We start from the raw sequence: 19,651 nt of genomic DNA, 5'->3' as shown, positions 1-19,651 counted from the left end.
CAACACAAAATTGGTAATTTATTGTTCTTGTTATTAGGAGGCAAAAAAAATGTAGTTACAAGAATCATTTTCCAAATGGAGGTTAAATATGAGCTGAAAAGTGTAAAAAAGGAAGAGGAACATCACTTTACAAATCATTAAATTAAACAAATAAACAAAAAACAAAACCCAAAGAACCAACCCCCCATGCTGAGTTCTCTCCTTGTGCAACTCTGCAAAACGAGAACAGAAAATGAGGTGGGTCATGGAGGTGGCCCTGGGTAGGGGTAGGACCCAGAGGCCAGGAACAGGCAGGCAGAGGGGAGGGGGCATCATGGACACTGGCTTCTTGCCCCTTAGGCCTGGTGGTCTCTGGCATCTGGTTATGCCTGGTGGCTCTACCATGGCTGGGGACAGAGAGGAGGTGCCTTTAGAGGCTCCTGCCAGCCTGTGATATTCAAGCCGTGCACAGACAAGCCAGACTATGAGGCGGAAACACAAGGGACATGGGGGGAGGGTGGCCACCAGTGCCCAGGCTGTTACCGGCCCCAGGTGCCAACCTCCACCTTTCCAGATGTGAACTTGCCCCCAGCCAACTCTGCCTCTTTCCTTTTCTTTCCAGATTGCCCCCTCCTAGATCCCCAAATGGCCCCTGCAGCATCAAATGGTTGATTTTAGTCTTTGCTTAAATTAAAAAATTAAAATATATATACATATATATACTGTACACACAGGACAATAACAGTGTTGAAAAGGGAAGTAGGGGGTAGGCCAGAGGAGGGCAGGGGGTGGGGAGCGGGGGCTGTGGGGCCACGGCTGTTGGAAGAAGAGGGAGACAGGGCTAGGTGAAGGGACAAAGAGAGAAGGGTGGGGGGAGAGGTTAGGGGACCAGATGGGGGGCAATTTATTTTACAATAAAAACAGGAGTTCAAACCTCAGCAGAACAGGACTCTGGGAGCCCCAGAGGCCCCTCCCCACACTGAGAGAGGAGGGGTGGGCTTGGGGGTGGGGGATGACAGGGTGGGCGGGAGCTTGGCTTTAGGTTTAGGTGACGGCAGTCCCTGGTCCGAGGGAGAAGGGCTGCAGTCTCAGCTTCTCCGTGACTTTGAGTGTTGAATAAGCCACTGTAGGGTGATGTCTGGGTGGGGACAAGAAAGAAGGTTATAGGGTCTTCCGGCAGGGTGGTGGTGGCAATAAGTCCAGGGTCCCCAAACCTCAGCCAGGATCAAGCCTAAGACTACCAAAGGCCAACAGCTGTTGAGCTCCCACCTTGTCAAGTGGGTGGTAGGGAGACTGAGCACTGTGAAAGAGATAGCACCCAGCATGCACAGTCAGCCTGGAATCACCTGGTCCAACCCTATAATCTCAGAGGTGAGGAAGAGGGAGTGAGTGGCCCAAGATTCACAGCCGTGAGGCAGAACTGGGTTATGGTCAGGACTCCAGCCCCCTGGCTGCTTGCTGCACCTAAGGACCACAGAGTTCTGGCCTAAAGGCAAGCAGTGAAGCGGGAACCTTTGAGAGCCCTATGCAAGACTCCTTTCCCTTTCCCACAGCCACTCCTAGAGCACCAACCACTCCCCAAATTCACGCACCAATGTTATCCTTCTCTTTGCAGGAGATGGAGTAGCAGCAGATCTCTCGATCCTGGATGGCGGACAGATTCCTACAGGGAGACCAGAGTAGAGTCTGCTGAGGCTTGGCTCCCCAGGGGGCCTGGGCCAAAGGAGGGCAGGGTCTTTTTCTTGCTCAAAGGGCTACAATGAGGAGGGTGAGGCACCTGGAAAGGTGTGCTCTGGTGCCACCATGTGGCGAATACTAAGAACAGCAACAAGCCCAGCCCCGGAGTATGGCAGCTGGGAGGTTAAGAGGAACTCAATGAAGTACAAACAGCCATCAAACTCACATTTTCTCAATCAGCTCCTTCTCATCCAGTGCTCCTGGGAGGTCTCGCTTGTTCCCCAGGACTAAGACCTACAGAGGAGGGAGGACAGGATAAGGTCAAGGGCACCCCTGCAATGCAGCTTTCTTCTGGCCAGGTCTGCCTCCAGTGACTTCTGGCCAGCTCCCCCACCCTACCCCTCTTCTCCATCCCTGGCTGACCGGGATGCCCTGCAACTGTGGCTTGTCCAGCAGGTTGTGGAGCTCATTCTTGGAGGCTTCTATCTTCTCCTGGTCAGCAGCATCCACCATGTACCTGGGAAAGGCAGGCAAGGACAGCATGTGGACACCATGGGCTGAGGGCAGGCAGGAAGAGGATCTGTGTTGGTATCAGCATGGTAGCTTTAGGAGCTATGGCCACCCTGGCCTGGCTCAGTGAGTGCTTCCCAAATCCATGGGTATGAAACGCCTCAGGAGCTCCTAGGGCTGCTTTAACCTGTCCTCTGTGGCAAAACTGGGCCCATAGGATTAGCTATAAGTTTGGCCCAAAGTGAATCATTTATGTTTTTATGCAAAGCCTAGATAAGGCTAGTGTGGAAAATCAAAGGGAACCCCAGAAGGGTTTCTTGCAGCAAAATGCGTTTTTAAAAAATCCGGTTTAAAAACCATCTATCATTTATTCTGTCAGGAAATATAAATCTATTGTTTGGGCATATATATGCTGAAGAGTTTTTTTCATTGTGATGCTGGGGATTGAATCCAGAACCTCATGCATGCTAGGCAAGAGCTCTACCACTGAGCTATCTTTCTAGCTCTGACAAAATTATTTTTAACAAGCAAGGGAATGAATCATTTAAACTACCCCAAATCTGAAACAGGGTGATTTGGGTTGGGGGAGACAGGGAGACAATGAGGTGGAGCATTGCACAGCCCATGTGGTGTGCTGGGGCCCTGGTTCTTAGCTTGAGTGGTGGGGTCAAGAACATTTATTCAGTAACAAGCAAGCAGCATAAAAAATAAAGGCCATGCCCAGACAGTAGGCCGTGGATGGAGGACTACATCTAATCTGATTCTGTGCCAAGTCTGAGGTCCTTGCAGGCTAAGGGGCTGGGGAGACCAGGTAAGGCCCAGAAGTCATGAGGTCTTTGCTGCCTGTACTTACACGATGGCACTCACTCCTCGGCAGTAACGCTCCCACATGCTTCGGAAACGGGGCTGTCCCCCAATATCCCAGAGCTGAGCAAGAAGAAGGCAAGATGGCTCAGAAGCAAGGAGGCAACCAAAACCCATCATGGCTCCCAAGCAGTTCCTCCTGCCTGCCCTACTCTCTTTCCAATTCCCTTCTCTCCCTCCAGGGCTCTTTCCCATCCCTCTGATGACCCCCGCTATCTTCCACTCTCTTCTCCCTGCTCCCAAGGGCCACATACAATATCATAGCTCTCTGAAGCCCCCTGGCTCACGCCTGGAGTTTCGGCCTCCTGCTCCTCACCTTGATGGTCACGTTCCCTTTGGTGATTTTGCGCATGTTGAAACCCACGGTGGGGATCATGTCCTCATTGAACTGTCCTGACTAGAAAGAAGAGTCAGAATTGGAAAAGGTACAAAAATCGACGGGACCTGGATGTGTATTTCCTGATACCAGATGGAGAGGCTAGGGTCGAGCCAGAAGCCAGAACTTCTTGGACTTCCGCGTGTGTGTGTGTGTGTGTGTGTGTGTGTGTGTGTGTGTCTATGTGGCCATCTTGAATTTCCCCTGCTTTCAGGCAGAATGATGTCCATCCACACTGTGTGTCTATGTGGCCATCTTGAATTTCCCCTGCTTTCAGGCAGAATGATGTCCATCCACACCTGGAGATCTCCTGTGAAGAGGCACATGTTCCTCAAGTAACTCAAAGTCTCTCAACCTAGACTGGGAGAAAGTTCTTCCTAAGATCTAATCTATAGTTCTCTGTTCACTGAAGCTCTTTACTGTATTTGGTCTCTAGCAGAAGAGAACAATCAATTATTTCCTAGGAAAAGAATCCCAAACAAGATATGGTCTAACTTTCAAGGGGCAGTCAAGGAACGCAGACATATTTTTAAACTAGTAGTAAAAGTCAAGTCAAAATTTTTCTTAGGGGGAGGGGAGGAGCAATAAGGATTCGGAGTATTGGTACAGGGCTTGCCTAGTGTGTGCCAGGCCTATGAGGATGGGTAATCCACGCCCTGTATTAATATCTCCCCACTTGACGGAAAGCTTTCTGGGGAGAGTAATCAGGTTGAGAGTGACGGTATTAACAAATGTTTGCTGAATATTTGGGACTTGACTGTAATTCCACTTTCTATAACCCATCTTCAGATTCTAGTAATTCACTTCTCTTCTCTAAATTATCTTTACATTTCTGAGTTCAAAACTAACCACAAGGGCTGGGGGAATGGTAGAGTGCCTGCCTAGTCAGCTTAAGGCTCTGAGTTCAAAGCCAGTACCACAAAAAACCAAACCAACAACTAGCCACAGGACTCCAGGCCAGCCCCTACTCCTTCCCCGGTCATCTCCATGTTCAAGTGTGGGACTCTCTGCTTACTCCCCAGAAGCAGGCTGACAGAGACAGGGGCTCACTTAACCTTGAATCTGAGGGTGACAGCCTCATTCTTTTACCATACTTCTTTCTCCTACCAGGTGGTACAGTAATTTGCTTGGGTCTCCTAAAGAGGCCAGGTGCTCTGTCTAGCAGCTAAGGTGCAGGAGATCAGTTCTTATTAGAGGCCTGGAAATCTGAATGAAGACCCCAAGGTCTTCATTCATTTGAATGAATGCATCCCTCCCTTGTAGCTGCAGGAAGTCATGAGAATTGAGTAACCATGACTGATGCCCTGTGACAATGCAGAGCAGGGGTTCCTAACCTGGGGTCCCTGAACCCCCTGAAATCGCATACAAACTGTGCATGTAAAGTTTTGTTTCTATGCACAGTTGTCCCTTGGTAACCACAGGGTTGGTTCCAGGACCCCCCTCAAGTACCAAAACCTGGGATGTTCAAATCCTTTATATAAAATGGCACAGTAGCTGGGCACTGGTGGCTCACACCTGTAATCTTAGCTGGTCAGGAGGCAGAGATCAGGAGGATCAAGGTTCAGAGGCAGCCTGCAAGCCCAGGCAAATAGTTTGCAAGACCCTATCTTGAAAAAACCCATCACAAAAAAGAGCTGATAGAGTGACTCAAAGTGTAGGACTTGAGTTCAAGTCCCAGTACTGCAAATAAATAAATAAAACGGCATAGTATTTGCCAATGACTTACACACATCTTCCTGTAGACTTCTTTTTTCCCCCATGGTACTGGGATTTGAATTCAGGACCTTGTGCATGGTAGACACTGGCTCTACCACTTGAGCCAGCCCTGTTTTGTTTTACTGAAATAGGGTCTTGCTATTTAACCTAGGTTGGCCTCAAAGAGACCTTCCTGCCTCAGTTTCCCCATTGTTGGATTACAGGCCTGCATCACCATACCTGGCTTCCTGTAGACTTTGGATCATGTCTTAATTACTTATAATACTGAATACAACATAAATACTATGTAAATAATTGCTACACTTGTTGTTTAGGGAATAATGTCAAGAAAAAAATACGTACATGTTTAATACAATACAATTTTTTTCATAAATTTTCTTTTTGAGATGGGCCTTCATGTTGCCCAGGCTGGTCTCAAACTCCTGGACTCAAGCGATCTTGCCTCAGCCTCCTGAGGCTGCCACTGCACCCGGTTTTTTTCTCAGATTATTTTTGGTCCTTGGTTGTGTACACAGTTGCAGAACCCGCTAATTCTAAGGATTGATTTACAAGGGTTCCAAACCTTACTCGGCTATCAGAAGGGTCCAGAATCCCCCAGAAGTTAGGAATCGCTTAAGAGGAAGACATGCCCTCAGTAGGGCTGCTTCCCTGGGTCTCAGTGGGAGAATACATGTAGCTTCACCACCCAAACCCCAGCAGGCCACAGGGCTGTCAGAGTGGGTACCCATTCTCATCCTAGCTGATTAAGGACATCGAGTCTGAGGAAGGAGGCCCCTCGTCACAGGGGAGCTTGGACAAGATGCTCTGTTTTCTCTGGGCCCCAGGATCTCCTACTGTAAAATGAGGGAGAAGAGTTTTGGTCTCCCAGGAATTGTGGCTAAGGCTCATAGAGTGCTTGGAAATGGTTTCTGTATAGCACAAAGAGCCATCACTGCTCCCTGGCAACCAGAAGATCCACAGGTTCCCAAGTAGATGAAAATCTAGCCTGGTAGAATGTGACCTTGGCAAGAGAGTGGTAGGAGACCTTCAGGGAGCGAGGCCACAGCTCCAGGGGGTCCTGTTCCGCTCCATAAAAAACATCCTGAATCCTGCTCAGATTCATAAGTCAGAGCTAAATCAGAACCCAGTTTTGCCTTAATTTCCTGAGAACGCCTCCCTACCTCACAATGCAAGGATGGAAGGATGGAAGCAACCTAAGTCATCCAGCCCAACCTCGTCTCAGACTTGGACCATCTCTGGTTGGTTCTCCCTTTTCCCTTACCCCCAAAGGGTCTTTTTATGTAGCTTAGGCTGGCCTTGAATTTGACAGCCTCCTGCTTCAGCCTCCTGAATAGCTGGGAATGCACATATGTACCACCACCCCAGCTTCTATTCCCCTTGAGTCAGCTCCAACTATCAGAAAGTTCTTTGAGTCAAAAATCCATCATCCTATAAGTTCTACATTTTGTCCCCTAGTCCTGTTGGGTACCCAAGACTATGTCATTTTTTTTTTGGCGGTTCTGGGGCTTGAGCTCAGGGCTTTCACCTTGAGCCACTCTACCAGCTTTACTTTTGTGAAGAGTTTTTTGAGATAGGGTCTCACAAACTATTTGCCCCGGCTGGCTTTGAACTGTAATCCTCCTGATCTCTGCCTCCTGAGTAGTTAGGATTATAGGCGTGAGTCACCGGCACTCGGCCCAAACTACTTCTTCCATAGATAGTCATTTACACTTTTAAATATTTGAAAATTACTTTCTTGTTGGATGTGGCGGTGTACACCAGTAATCCTACATATCCAGGGAGACCCTGTCTCAAGAAAAGGGCTGGGCGGAGAGGGTGAACAAAAGAGATTAAGGTGAGGGATTTTGGTTGATGGACTTCATATACTTATAAGGAATAGAAAAAAGAAACCTCTTGCAATTGCCTTAAGTGAGGCAGGGAGGAGGTTGTGGAGGAGAGACAGTGGGGATGATCTAAGCAATGTACAATATAAGCCTATTTAGAATTGTCACAATGAATCCCTTCTGTACAACAATTATATCATAAAAATAAAAAAGAGCTGGGTGTGGCTCAAGTGGCAGAGCACCTGCCTAGCAAGCTAGAAGCCCTCAGTTCAAATCCTGAGAGGAAGGAAGGGAGGGAAGGAGGGAGGGAGGGAAGTAGAGAGGGAGGAAAGAAGGAAGAGGAAGGAAGGGAAAAAGAAAATAACCCTCTTGTTTCCCTTGGGTAAAAACATGCATAACTCTTACTTCTCTTTCAGAACTCAGCAGATCAGCTTTAGTTTAGTTTCTTAGAAGCACTGTAGAGTCTCTAGATAATTTCTTTCTAGTTTACATAAACTACTGGGCAGCTACACTCACAAAACTCAATCCCTATTTTCAACCAGACCTCATGGAGTGAGTACAAAAACCCAAGGGGGAAAATGGTGAGACAAACAGAGGCCCGAGGAAACAGGTGAAGGGGATTCAGAGTCAGTGGTAAGCATGGGAGCAGAGCTCAGGAGTGCTCACTCTTCATTTCTTTCTGTAAGATTCTAATGCCTATGTGTAGTCCTAGTTGATCTGAGGACACTGGAGTTACCCAGACACTAGAATCCCAACTGCAGACCAACAGGGGGTTGTTTTATTTGGTAGGCTGTTTTAATAGAAGGGAAATTTGGCTTGCTCGCTTTTCTTTTTAAAATTTATTTATGCATTTATTTAATTTTAAGGCAGGGTCTTGATATGTAGCCCAAACTGGCCTTGAATTCATGATCCTCTGAGATTACAGGTACATACCACCGTACCCGACTTGGCCTACTTGTTTTTTGGGTGATTACTAGGGTTTGAACTCAGGGCATGGGCTGGAAAGGAAGAACTTTCCCTAAACATCCTTTTTGTTTTGTTTTGTTTTATTTTTTGGAGACAGGGTCTTCCCATACAGCCCAGGCTAGCCTTGAACTCAGGTTCTTCCTGCCTCAGTCTCTAGATTACAGGCATGAGCCACCATGCCCTGCTCTCACAGAAACTCTTGACCCTGTGAATGAAGGATCTGGAATGCTTTCATTCTGACCTGTCATAGCTTTCTACTCTGTGGCTATGAAATGATCTATGGGGTACCTCCAGATCTGGAAACTGAACCCACCTGAGCACCGGTGGATCCCTGTTCAGGAGCATGGCTTTAAAAATGTTCCATAAGGAGAGCTTCCCCGGGGACAGGAAGGTGACACCTAGGCTGAGATGAAGCAACTTGTTTCTCCTCTTGAGAAACTCCAGAGACACCTCTCAGACTTAAATGCTTAGAAGACAAGCCACTGAGGCCTGCAGAGCCGGGTAGGACTCCAGGTGCTGTGTTTCTGTTCTGGGAGCCCAAGAGTCAAGTCAGTTTAACCAGGAGGTCTCAGCCCAGGGGTACATGTTAATTTAGAAAAAAAATCATCACACCTAAAACCTCAGTATTGCCTGAAGATCCTGGCCTGTCAGATCAGAAGCCAGGAGACACTGGGTGGAGGAGGGGGCAGAGGTCACCTGCAGAGGCATTTAGGAGAGGGAGCCAGTGCATGATCAGGTGACCATGAAGTACTCGCCCCTTCAGCCTTCCATCTGCCCTCCCGCTCAGGCTCCATGTAGTAACCAGTCCCTGGGATGCTCCCTGCTGGGGTTCACGTGAGGGCTGTCCTTAGCATCTCCTGCAACAATAGAGGCAGGTGGAGGTGGCAGTACCTAGGCTGGGCTGCCACACACCTTTGCCACTTATCTCATCAGCATTTTTCATCACTATCTGGCCAGCTCACCGTTCTTGGAAATCCCATCCTTGGGACCTGGACCAGGTCCCTGGACAACAGTGGCCCCTGTCCCAAGCCTTCCTGGGCCCTACTCCTGTCTGGCTCTGAAATGCAGGCCTCAGCCATTACTGCAGCTCAGCTCACACACCCCGGGAGCTCATCTCCCCTCCCCAAACCCCTTTTTTCTCTTCTTTTTTTTTTTAGATTTTTAACTCTTTCTCCACCATTCCCCTGGCACAGAATGACTATTACAAACGCTCCTCTCAAAGCCTTTGAAGAAGTCACTCTGCTCCATGTCCCCAGGTGGGCTGCGCCCCTCTGGCTCATCCTCTGGGGTTCGGAGTATCTCCTCCTTCAACTTCTGAGCCAGGCGGAGCCTCCAAACTCCCTTTATAGTGCCATCCTCCCTGGACCCCCCGAGACAACGCAGGTCTGGGACAGTTTCCGGGAGGAGGAGTCTGGGCTCGAGCCAGACCCTCAGCTGACTCCTCCGCCCCAGGGGACACCTCCCTTCCCCCTCAACGGGGTCGCGGCTTCCAGGTCCAGCATGGAGGGATGGAGCCCTCAGGGTGGGGCTGAGCTTGGCCAGGCAACCTCCCAAGCCGCTTAGGCCGCGTGTCCCGTGACCGTCCACGCGCGGGGCGGGAAGGCCCGGGCACTTTCGCCCCGTCATGCCCCCTTGCGCGGGAGCCGCGAGGCCCTGTCACAGCCCGCAGGGGTCCCTGGTGCCTGGAGACCCCCTCGGAGCCGTCGGCCCCCGGGCATCAGCCCTGTCCTCTCGTCGCCCCTCCCCTGTCCCCAGCTGTGCCACCCCAGTCCAGGCCGGAGAGCGGGTGGCGCGCCACCCGGGTCCTCCAAGAGCCGTACTAGGCCCCAAGCGCCCGGAACCGGCTCCTCCCCCGCCCGGCGCCCGGCGGTGCCCGGCCATGCCAGGCGGCGACCCCGGCTCTCCAGGGCGCGGCGCGGGCGGAGACAAGGCGGGACCCTCGACCCACGCCCCGGCCCCGGCCCGGCACCCCGCATCCTCGTACCGCGATCACGTTGACGAAGGTGGTCTTGCCGGAGTACTGCAGCCCGACTAGCGTGAGCTCCATCTCCTCCTTCCAGAACAGGGCCTTGAACCAGTCCAGCAGCTTGTTGAACAAAGCGATCATGGTCGCTGCCGCCGGCCCCGCCCGGTGCCGGGTCCCCGCCGCCCGTCGCTGCCCTCGCGCTGCGCCCGGAGCGGCCCCTCCCCGGTGCGGCCCGGGTCCCGCGCGGCTCGGTGAGGGCGGAGGCTCGAGCGCGGCGGCCGACGACTCGCTGCCCCGGGATCCGCTCGCCGATGGGTGTGGCCTCAGCGCCCTCCCCCTCCCCCGCCCCCGCCGCCGCCGCCGCCGCCGCCGCCGCCGCCGCGCCCTCCCGCGGGCCGGGCTTCGTCCTGCTCGCACCCGAGCGCGCGCTCCTCCCTCGCCCGCACCCCGCGGGGTGGGCGGGGACCCGGGGCTGCGGGGCTGCGGGGCTGGCTGGCAGCTGGCGTCGCCCGGCACTTGGGGAGAAGGCTCCAATTTAATTTCCTCTCTTGTCCTCGGCTGCCGCGCCCTGACTGCTGCTGGGCCCGCCGCGGTGAGGTCCCTGGTACGCAAGAGCAGTTCCAGGTTGAAGAAGAGTGACTCCCTACTGGGCAGGACGCCGAGATGAGATCTCCAGGAAAGGCAAACAACGGAGGGTTTGGTTCCTTGAACCCTTGGCCTCTGAACATCCCTGGGTTCTGAGCCCCATCCTCCAAAATGTACCCCGCACAGAGTAACAGCCTCATTTAAGTCTTTTACTACTCCATCTTGTTTTGTCAGCCACAATTTACCCAGGTCATTTGTTTAGGAAGCCTCAGTGAAAGGGATGTTCGAACTTAATGCTGATTTTTACTAGTGTGGCCACCATGCAGAAAGGGACAAAATCCTGGCAGGAGATTTCCAGTAAGGAACATCTTGTGGCAAAGGAAAATGTACGCTGTTTTGGAAGAAAGCAAAGTTTTCTCTAGGAGCAGAACTGATAGTGGGTGGTGTCAGGCCTGCCAAGACGTCCCCACACCCCTTGCAGGAACTAACCACAGGGTCTGTCTAGTCAGCAGGTTCGTTACCCCAGCTGTCTGCACCTCACTGGTCCCAAGTTTCAGGGCAGTCCCCAATCTATGTTGGATGCTTCTTCAGATTTAGTTTTCAAGTGTGCTCACGCAGAGCCCATTGTCTCAGTCAAAGATGAGTAAAATATCAATATCAACCATATCGATCAACTCTCCCCAAGAGTTAGATAACTTCAAATGATCAAAGAGTTGCTAAAGTGGAGAAATCACAGTCTTGGACCAGAATAATGTCCTTGTTTATTAAGCAGCATCTGTGGATCCTCTCTAGCTCCTAAGGTACATGCTATAGTCTGAATATTTGTGTTCCTCCCACCCCAGAATTCCTATGCTGAACTCCTCATCTCCATCCAAGGTGATGGTATTTGGTAGCTAATTAGGGTGGGGCCCTCTTGAATAAGATTAATGACCATATAAATATGGAATAAGGGAGGGGGGAGGGAGAGGGAGGAAGAGAAGGAGAAAAGGAACGGGAGCAGGATGAGGAGGAAAAGGAAAAGGAGAAGAAGAAGAGAAGGAGAGAGAGAACCTAGAATCCATGCCCCTCCCACCATGAAAGGACAGAGACAAGGCTTTGCCTACAAGCCAGAAAGTGGGCTGTAAACTTAATCTGCTGGCACCTTGATAATGGACTTCCCAGCCTTCAGAACCATGGGAAACAAATTCTTGTTGTTTATAAACCTCCCAATGTATGGTATTTTGTTATAGCAGCCTGAATGGGCTAAGATAGCACCTGTCTGTCTCACTTCCTACATTGACTGCAGTTTCACTTTGTTTCATGCCCTTGAAAGTGTTAGAAAAGAACATACCCCAGGGGGAAAGATTTGCAGTCTGCTCCTGTTCCATGGAGTCTTTCTCTCTCTAGTGCTATTCAGAGCCCCAGAGGCCTACGAAGATGGAAAGAAGGAATGAATCAGCCATCCAAGAAGTCTTTATTTTTTCCACTTGCTTACTTTTCTGGAGCTTGTACCCTCAGCTCTGGGGCAATGCAGTTTCTTCCATTCAGACTGGGTCTGAGCTCAGGGCAGAATCAGGCGCTTAAGAGCCCTCCACCTAGCTCAGGGGGCGCCCACAGCAGATGCCTCTCACAGGGCCTAGGAAGTTGGAGGTACAGGTGAGCCCACCCCAGGGCTATAAGGAAGGAGAGGCTCCTTGGTAAGGCCAAGCAGAAACAGAAGAATTTTAACCTCAGCTGCAGCACTGCAAGTTCTTCAAAGAGCTGTGACGAAGGAAGAGGTCAGCTGCTCAGCAGGACCAGCTTCTTGGGGTTTCTGCAGGGAGCTGGTGTCAGCCAAGGAAAGTCCTAAGGGGCTGAGGGTCAGGAGGAATTGTGCCTCATCTTTATCCCCAGAGGCAGCCATCTTGGTGTCAAGGAGGGCTCAGGCTTTGACTGCATTTCTAGGGTGTGTAGTTCAATCCTGAGATAGATCTGCGGTCCCCTGGAAATTGTTGATGCTGAGATAGATGAGTGATGTTAGTTCTCTGGGATTGAAACGAGGTGTCACAATTCAGTCTGTGCCCTGTGTCTTCATGGAGTTGTTAGAACCCAGACTGCTTCTGGAAAAAGCCATTTGCTCTGCAAATTTCAGGGTAGGGAGCGTGTGGAGGGGGTGGCTTTTCTAGAACCAGAGTGAGCTTTTCCTTTCATCTTCTCTTTCTTGGGCACTTCCTGAGTACCCAGGGTATCTTCTGAGGTCAAAGAAGCAAAGCAGAGAATGATGGGCCTTCCTAGAGAGGGGTTGGGGTGGGTGGAAGGCAATTACCAGGCCAGGGCAGCCCTCTTGGCCTCTGAATGGTCCCCATATATTCCCTCTTCCAGAGACCTCAAGTTACAGGTCTAGTCACCTCTATAGCACTCCCAGGACACCTGTGGAAGCAGGGCCAACCTGGGTCATTGTTCCCTTTCAAGGAGGTCATGCGGCACTCCCAGATGCATGGAATAGAGCAGGATCCATGCTAGGATGTGGAGAATTTGACAGAGGTCACACTGGACTCTTCCCAGCTCAGGCATCTGGCCTACACTTGGGCAGGGCTGGGTTGGGGAATGATCTTGACGCACCCTGTTGCCAGCCCAGAAAGGGGCTACAGCTGGAACAGCTTCCAGAAACTTCCCTGATTGCTTCCATTATGGCAGCCAAGCACATAATGTCCTTGTCATAGATAGGAAATGAGCCCACAAAGAGCAGTCTTCATGCAGTCTGGTTCAAGTGCTAGCTCCTGTCTTTAAGTTCAAAGACACAGAAGGCTCTCCCATTGTCCATCTAGGAGCACCAGAGGAGTCAGAGGAGTGGCTGGTGGTGAAGACCTGGAGTCTGGTCCCTCATCCTTGCTGGCACAGCTTCCTGGGACTGTAAGCACTCACTAGTGAGGCACCATCCCTGTGCTCATGCAGGGGGTGCCCCAGGGCACAGAGCCCACTTCCCTAGGCCCCTGTCCTAGGCCTGAGGGGAGGTTGGCATCTGGGCTGGTAGAAGGGTCAGGGGCTGGGCTCTTGGGGCAGCTGGGCTGCATACAGGGCCAAAGTGTGGTGCAGAAACTGGTACTGCTCCGTGGTCTGGATCATCCCCCCTCTGCAGGGAGAAACACAGATGGCAACCATGACTGTGAGCGAGGGACTATGAGCGAGAGAGGGCAAAGCGCCTGCCCATTGGCTCTGGTCGAATTCCTTATAGTCCTACTGGGAAAGTCCTGACTTTCTTCTTCCCATATATTCACCCTTTTTATCTCCTGTTCCTCCTTACAGCCCCTCAGATCTCCCCCCAGGAGCAAAGCCCTCTGCCCCATTCCTCCGAGCAGTGTGCCAAGGGGGAGGTGCCACAGACTGACACTTGGTCTTTCCTCATTCACTCAGCTCCTGGGCGAAACCAGGCCTGATTGCTCAGGTTGGGACTGGAGTGTTCCCAAGCCACAGGTTTTCCTCTTGTCAATTATCTTTGCTTTTTTGGTGGGCCTGGGGCTGAACTCATAGCCTACACCTTGAGCCACTCCACCGACCCTTTTTTGTGGTGGGTTTTGTGATAGGCTCTTATGATAGGGTCTCATGAATTATCTGCCTGGGCTGGCTTCGAACAGCAATCCTCCTGATCTCTACCTCCTGAGTAGCTAGGATTACAGGCATGAGCCACCGTTGTCCGACTGTCAATAATCTTTTTATTTCTTCTTCTTCTTCTTTTTTTTTTTTGCTGGATTCACTTATTAGTCCTAATAGTTCTATTTTTAGTGCTCTCTTTAGGATTTTCTATATAAAAGATCACATCATCTCTAAAGAAAGACACTTGACTTCTTGCCTAATCTCCCTGACTAGACCCATGGCACAAGGTTGTTTTTATATTTTACTCACATGTATATATGTTGTTTGGGCCATCATCTTAAAAATAAATCACCTTAAAAGTAAAACTAATAATGTCACACATTTCTACAGTAGTTATTTTCCAAAACACTTTCACATAAGTTAACCCATTCCTTCCAGCAATTCTGTGGGGAAAGAGTTATTCTCTCTCTCTAGATAAAGAAATGGGGATAAAGAAATACGGGGAAAATTCAGTGAGATACAAGTGGGAATTTGAACCCTGTTCCTCTGTCTCCAAGCCCAGTGAGCATCTGTGCATTATCTGTAGCTGTCTCATATCTGGAACTAACTATGGGGTCTTGCTACATAGCTCAGGCTGGCCTTGAACTCACTGTGTAGTCAGGCTGGCCTGGAACTTATGATCCTCCTGCCTCAGCCTCCTGAGTGCTGAAATTACAGGTATGCACCACCATGCCCAACCCCAACTATTTCTTCTTTCCCAGTTTTCTACTGAGTAGGGAATTTGGAAAAAAAAAAAAAAAAGTTGAAGGTTCGGGGTAAATCCATAGAATAGCACTTTTAATTCCAGGCCCCCAAGCTCAAATTCCAGGTACAGATTCCTTCCTGGGTATTAGTTATCAACAAAGTATAAACCTCTTTAAACAACAGAGGTCCCTTCCTTTCTCCTAGTGTCTGTTGGTCACATGTCCAGCAGCCCAGAGGCACCAAGGCCATTCATTCATGTGGCCGGTCCTGTTTACCATGGACCCACCTGTCCAGGCGCAGGTGGCACACGATATTCAGAATGTCCACTTCTCCTCGCGCCTTCAGCTGTTGGCAGCCGATGCGAGTAGCGATGAAGCAGCCCGTCCGGCCAATCCCTGCACTGGATACAGCCAGGGAGAGGATGGGGCAGGAGACCAGGGAATAGGGGAGGCGGGTGAGTGAGAATTCCAGTGCCTCAAGAGACCCTGGAGGAGTTTGTATTTCTTACTAGCCTTACTCTAGGCCTAGTACAGGTCACCTTCCAACTCCTGTGGCCAATTTTTTTTTTTTCCAGATGGGGTCTTTCTATGTAGCCCAAACTAGCCTCAAACTTGAGATTTCCTGGCTCAGCCTCCTGAGTGAGTGCTGGGATTACAGATGTGCATTGCCACACTTGGGTCCTGTAGACATTTTAATGTCTCTTCTGCTTAACAGTATACAACAGCTTCTAACTGACAGTGCCCTGCTTGTGGGCTGGCTGACCCCGGGGGCCCTCCTTATCTAACCAATACTTCCTCCTAGCTCAGCGTCAGCTTCCACAGCTGCCAACGCTTGACGTCTCTGCTTCCCACCTCCCTTCTCTCCCACAGTCCTTTTCTCTCTGATCTCCTATACCTTGGCTTTCCTCCCTTCCTTGCTCCCTTCCCTCCATCCTTCTTTCCTTCCTTCCTTCCTCCTCCCTCCCTCCTCTTTCTCTCCCTCTCCCTCCCCCCCCCTTCCCTTTCTTTATTTGAAAACCCTCTCCCTTCTTTGGCAAACATTCTTGGATGAGCCCCTAATAGAAGCCACTAGTGACTCCTGGCACTTATGTCCAGGTGCCATCTATGGATGGTCCCGGGAGCACCCTCTGTACTTTCTGACCCCACATTCTGTTTTATTTAGGATGCTCACTCGCAGATGGTCTTGTCCCCTACATCACCTCCCACTCCACCCAATCCACTTTTATTCTGTAGCCAAAGCATTCTTAAAAATGGTAAACCTGGGGCCCTGGGTTCATTCCCCAGGAAAAATAAAATAAAAAATGAAAATTTAAAATGGCAAATCCAAGCCAAGCCCTGGTGGCTCACACCTATAATTCTAGCTATTTGGGAGGCTCAGATGGGGGGAATCACAATTCCAGACCATCCTGGGCATCTTGAGACCCCATCTCAGTGGAAAAAGCTGGGTGCCGTGGCACGTGTCTTAATCCCAGCATCAGTGGGAAACATAAATGGGATCATCACAGTCCTGGGCAAAAATTGAAACCCTATCTGCAAAAAAAAAAAAACCAGAGCAAAAAGGGGTGGAGGCATGGCTCATGTGGGAAAGCACCTGCTTATCCGACATGAAGCCCTGAGTTCAAACCCTAGTACCACCACCACGACCAAAAAAAAAATTTCAATATCTTAGTCCATCCTGCAAGGCCCTTTTCCCTGTGACCTTCACTTGCCTTCCAGACTCATCTCCCCTCACTGTTCCCAAGCGTGACCCCAGACCCACCCTCTAAACCCAGAGCCCAGCAACTCACCAATTTTTTTGGAAGTACTGGGGTTTGAAATCAGGGCCTTGAACCTGCTAGGCAGGTATTCTACCACTTAAGCCTCACCACTAGCCCCTTTTGCTTTACATATTTTTCAAATAGGGTCTTGCACTTTTGTCCTGGGCTGGTCTCAGACCTTGATTCTCCTACCTCTGCCTCTCTCCTGTAGCTGAGATTACAGATGTGTACCACCATGCTTGGATTGTTCTTTGAGATGAGGTTTTGTTAACTTGCAATACCTGCCCCCAGCCTCAAACCATGAACCTTCTATTTCCACCTCCCTAGTAGCTGGGATTACAGTTGTGAGCCATGGTGTCTGGCCTTTGCATATGCTGTCCTCTTCCCCTCTTTACTTGGCTAATAGCCCTTTCAGATCTTCATGCAGCTTAGATATACTTTCTCTGGGAAAAGCTTCACTGGACAAAGACTGAGTTAGGCAACTCAATCCTTCACTCCCTGTACTATCCCATCACAGCTGTCATCGTACTGGGCCCTGCTGTCATTCCCACCAGGCTATAACCTTGTCAGGGAAGAGACCAAACTGTTTTCTTTACTAGTGTCTCCTCAGCAAGTTACATCATGCCTGATAATAATAATAATAGGTCTTCAATAAATATTTGTTGAATGAATAAATGAGCTCCTCCCCTGGCTGACCAGTGGTGTCCCCAGTATGCCTGGGCTCTGTGTACAAAGGAGGTACTAAGAACAAAGCACTTCTGAACCATCTAGAGATTCCTGTCCAAGTAGGAACTAGGCCTACCTGATGCTATTCTACTGAGTCCCCTCCCCAAGAGACCCCCAGTGGGAAGGGGAGGATGGTACCCAGGTCACAGTTGAGGGGGGGACCCGGCACCTGCAGTGGACCACGATGGGCCCAGTGTTGGCAGCTGTCTCTGGACTCTCCTCCACCTCGGCCACCAGGCGTAGAAGGGGCCCAGCTGATTCTGGCGTCTGGTGGTCTGGCCAGGCTGAGAAGAGGATGTGCTTTACTGACCGGCGTTCCTCCTGGTGCTGGAATAGAGACAAGGCATGAGAACCAGGGTCCAGGGGGAGCACAGGTCACCTTTTCTGGTGCTTGAGGGGGATGAGGGCTGCAGTTATTCCATGGGGGACTCACAGCCGGAAGGGTGACTCCTGCTAGCTGGCCTCCACCACTCCCTACTCCAAAATGTTCAAAAGGAATGGTGTCCTGGGAGAGTAAAAGACCACGGTCTTGTCTGTAACTAGCACATGACTTTGGACAAGTACCTTAATCTCATTTTCTTCACCTAGAAAATGGTACTGCTTTATTCCCCAGGATTCTTGGGAACTAATGAATTGATAAAATGCTTTGAAAAACATAAAACACTAAGCTTTGGCTGGCAGAGTGGCAAGCGTGAGTCCCTGAGTTCAAACCCCAGTTCTTACCAAAAAAAAAAACAACCCCGAAAAACAAATAGAAAGCTTTCTCCTTCCTTCCTCCCTTCTTTTCTTCCTTCTTCCTTCCTTCCTTCCTTCCTCCCTTCCTTCCTTGTTTCTTCCTTCCTTCCTTCTTTCTTCCTTCCTTCCTTCCTTCGTTCCTTCTTCCCTCCCTCTCTCTCTCCCTCCCACCCTCCCTTCCTTCTTTTCATTCTTTTTGAGACAGGGTCTTGCTGTGCAGCTCAGGCTGGTCTCAAACTCTTGATCATCTGACCTTAGCCTCCTGAGTGTTGGGATTATAGGCCTGAGCCATAACATCCAGCTAGAAAGCATTTTTGAAGCACTTTTACACATTACTAAACACTTCTTTCAACCTCTTCTCACTCTTCACACTCCTGGGTCCCTCCTCTCCTAGCCAGCTCCTACACCTTTTAGCATGGTGGGCGGAGTTCCTATTGGTTCCTATTTGGTTTACCGGCTCTGCCCTATTAGACTACCAGCTCCCAAAGGTCAGTACCCAAGTTTCTCTTTTTTCTATGGTTCAAGCATCTCTTTTAGAGGTGGGTTCAAGGCTTACATGAGTTAACTTGGCTCCTAGTAAATGTGGGGCCTGAGTTCTAGGCCTGGCCCAGGGGGTGGTACCTGGATGGTGAGTTGCCGTACAGTATATTCCGGGTGCTCTTTCAGGTCACGGATGCAGATCCGAAAGGGCCCATAGGTTTCCTCGTCTGTGGGCCAGTAGTGGACACATTTCTAGGAGGGATGGAGCTGGGAGTCAGAAGGGGGTAGGTCTATCAGCTGAAGCAAGGCTGGGACAGTAGAGAAGGGATTGCTCTGTATCCCTCCCCACTGGGGGGGGTCTCCTGAACTTGACCCCTGCAGACAGAGTGCGCATTCCATCCCATATTTTGGCCAAGACCACTTTTCTCAGGGGATAGCTCAGGGACCTTTCTGACAGGTGTGAGTTGGGGCTGGCTGTTGGTGTTCTCAGCTCCCAGAGAGGCCTCTGGACCCAAGTTTCCCTGCATGTGTGTGTTGTGTGGCAGGGCATAGCCCTGTCCTTTCTAGGTTCACCAAGGACTATGGCTGTGCCTCCTACCTCCTTGCCCTCACGGAGCTCAGTGAGCATGACAATGAGACACACTTCTTCTTGCCACACCATCTCCCAGAAGTCTGCCACAGTGTTGGCCATTGGGCCCTGGGTGGCAATGTAGACCTTCTCCTGTCCATCGTAGCCCTGGGAAGGGAAGCACAGAAGAAGGGTGGAGAAGCCCTGAGATCAAACTCCACAGGTGCTGGGATCAAGTTAAAGCCAGGAAGCGTGCACACCTAAATACACATGTGCACGAGCAAACACACATACCAGAAGTCACAGAGTGGGAAGGACATGGGTTCCACAGTGAAGAACAGTGGAAGTTCAGGTGGAGTGGCTCAAGTGGTAGAGTGCCTGCCTAGCAAGGGTGAGGCCTTGAGTTCAAAACAGTACTGCCAAAAAAAAAAAGAAAGAAAGAAAAAAGAAGGGAGTTCAAATCCCTCTTCTGTTTCTTATGTTTCCTAGTTGTGCTACTATAAGTAAGTTACCTAGCCCTTGTATGTCTCAGTTTTCTCATCTGTAGTCTAGGCATAACAATACCAATCTTGCAGGAATGTAGTGTAGCTTAAATTTAATAAAATATATTAAGTTTAGCAGATAGCAG

General features: G+C 50.3%; 2 protein-coding genes across 5 annotated transcripts in view; both read right to left on the bottom strand.

Moving 5' to 3' along the window:
- On the bottom strand, positions 1–10,139 carry Arl8a (ARF like GTPase 8A). The gene is made up of 7 exons (XM_020157378.2): positions 9,896–10,139; positions 3,347–3,427; positions 3,020–3,093; positions 2,080–2,173; positions 1,883–1,950; positions 1,572–1,642; positions 1–1,117 (listed from the first exon to the last, which is right to left on the bottom strand). The coding sequence occupies exons 1-7, from the start codon at positions 10,016–10,018 to the stop codon at positions 1,068–1,070; spliced, it is 561 nt and encodes a 186-aa protein (XP_020012967.1). The 5' UTR covers positions 10,019–10,139; the 3' UTR covers positions 1–1,067.
- A 1,027-nt stretch (positions 10,140–11,166) lies between these two features.
- Ptpn7 (protein tyrosine phosphatase non-receptor type 7) overlaps positions 11,167–19,651 on the bottom strand; it is a 14,313-nt gene continuing 5,828 nt past the window's right edge. The window contains exons 6-10 of one of the 4 annotated variants that reach the window (XM_020157381.2): positions 19,054–19,191; positions 18,597–18,707; positions 17,410–17,567; positions 15,045–15,158; positions 11,168–13,553 (exon numbers count right to left, since the gene is read on the bottom strand). In XM_020157381.2, coding sequence (XP_020012970.2) covers positions 13,460–13,553; positions 15,045–15,158; positions 17,410–17,567; positions 18,597–18,707; positions 19,054–19,191 — 615 coding nt within the window. In that variant the 3' untranslated portion in view covers positions 11,168–13,459. Of the gene's footprint in view, positions 13,554–15,044; positions 15,159–17,409; positions 17,568–18,596; positions 18,708–19,053; positions 19,192–19,651 lie in introns of all 4 variants that reach the window. The other 3 variants (XM_074048642.1, XM_074048643.1, XM_074048644.1) reach the window with 3 other exon arrangements.

This window comes from Castor canadensis, chromosome 11 (assembly GCF_047511655.1).
Source record: "Castor canadensis chromosome 11, mCasCan1.hap1v2, whole genome shotgun sequence".
In the NCBI taxonomy this organism is placed as follows: domain Eukaryota; kingdom Metazoa; phylum Chordata; class Mammalia; order Rodentia; family Castoridae; genus Castor; species Castor canadensis.
Note: the sequence above shows the minus strand (reverse complement) of the source record. Positions and strands in the feature narration are given on the sequence as shown.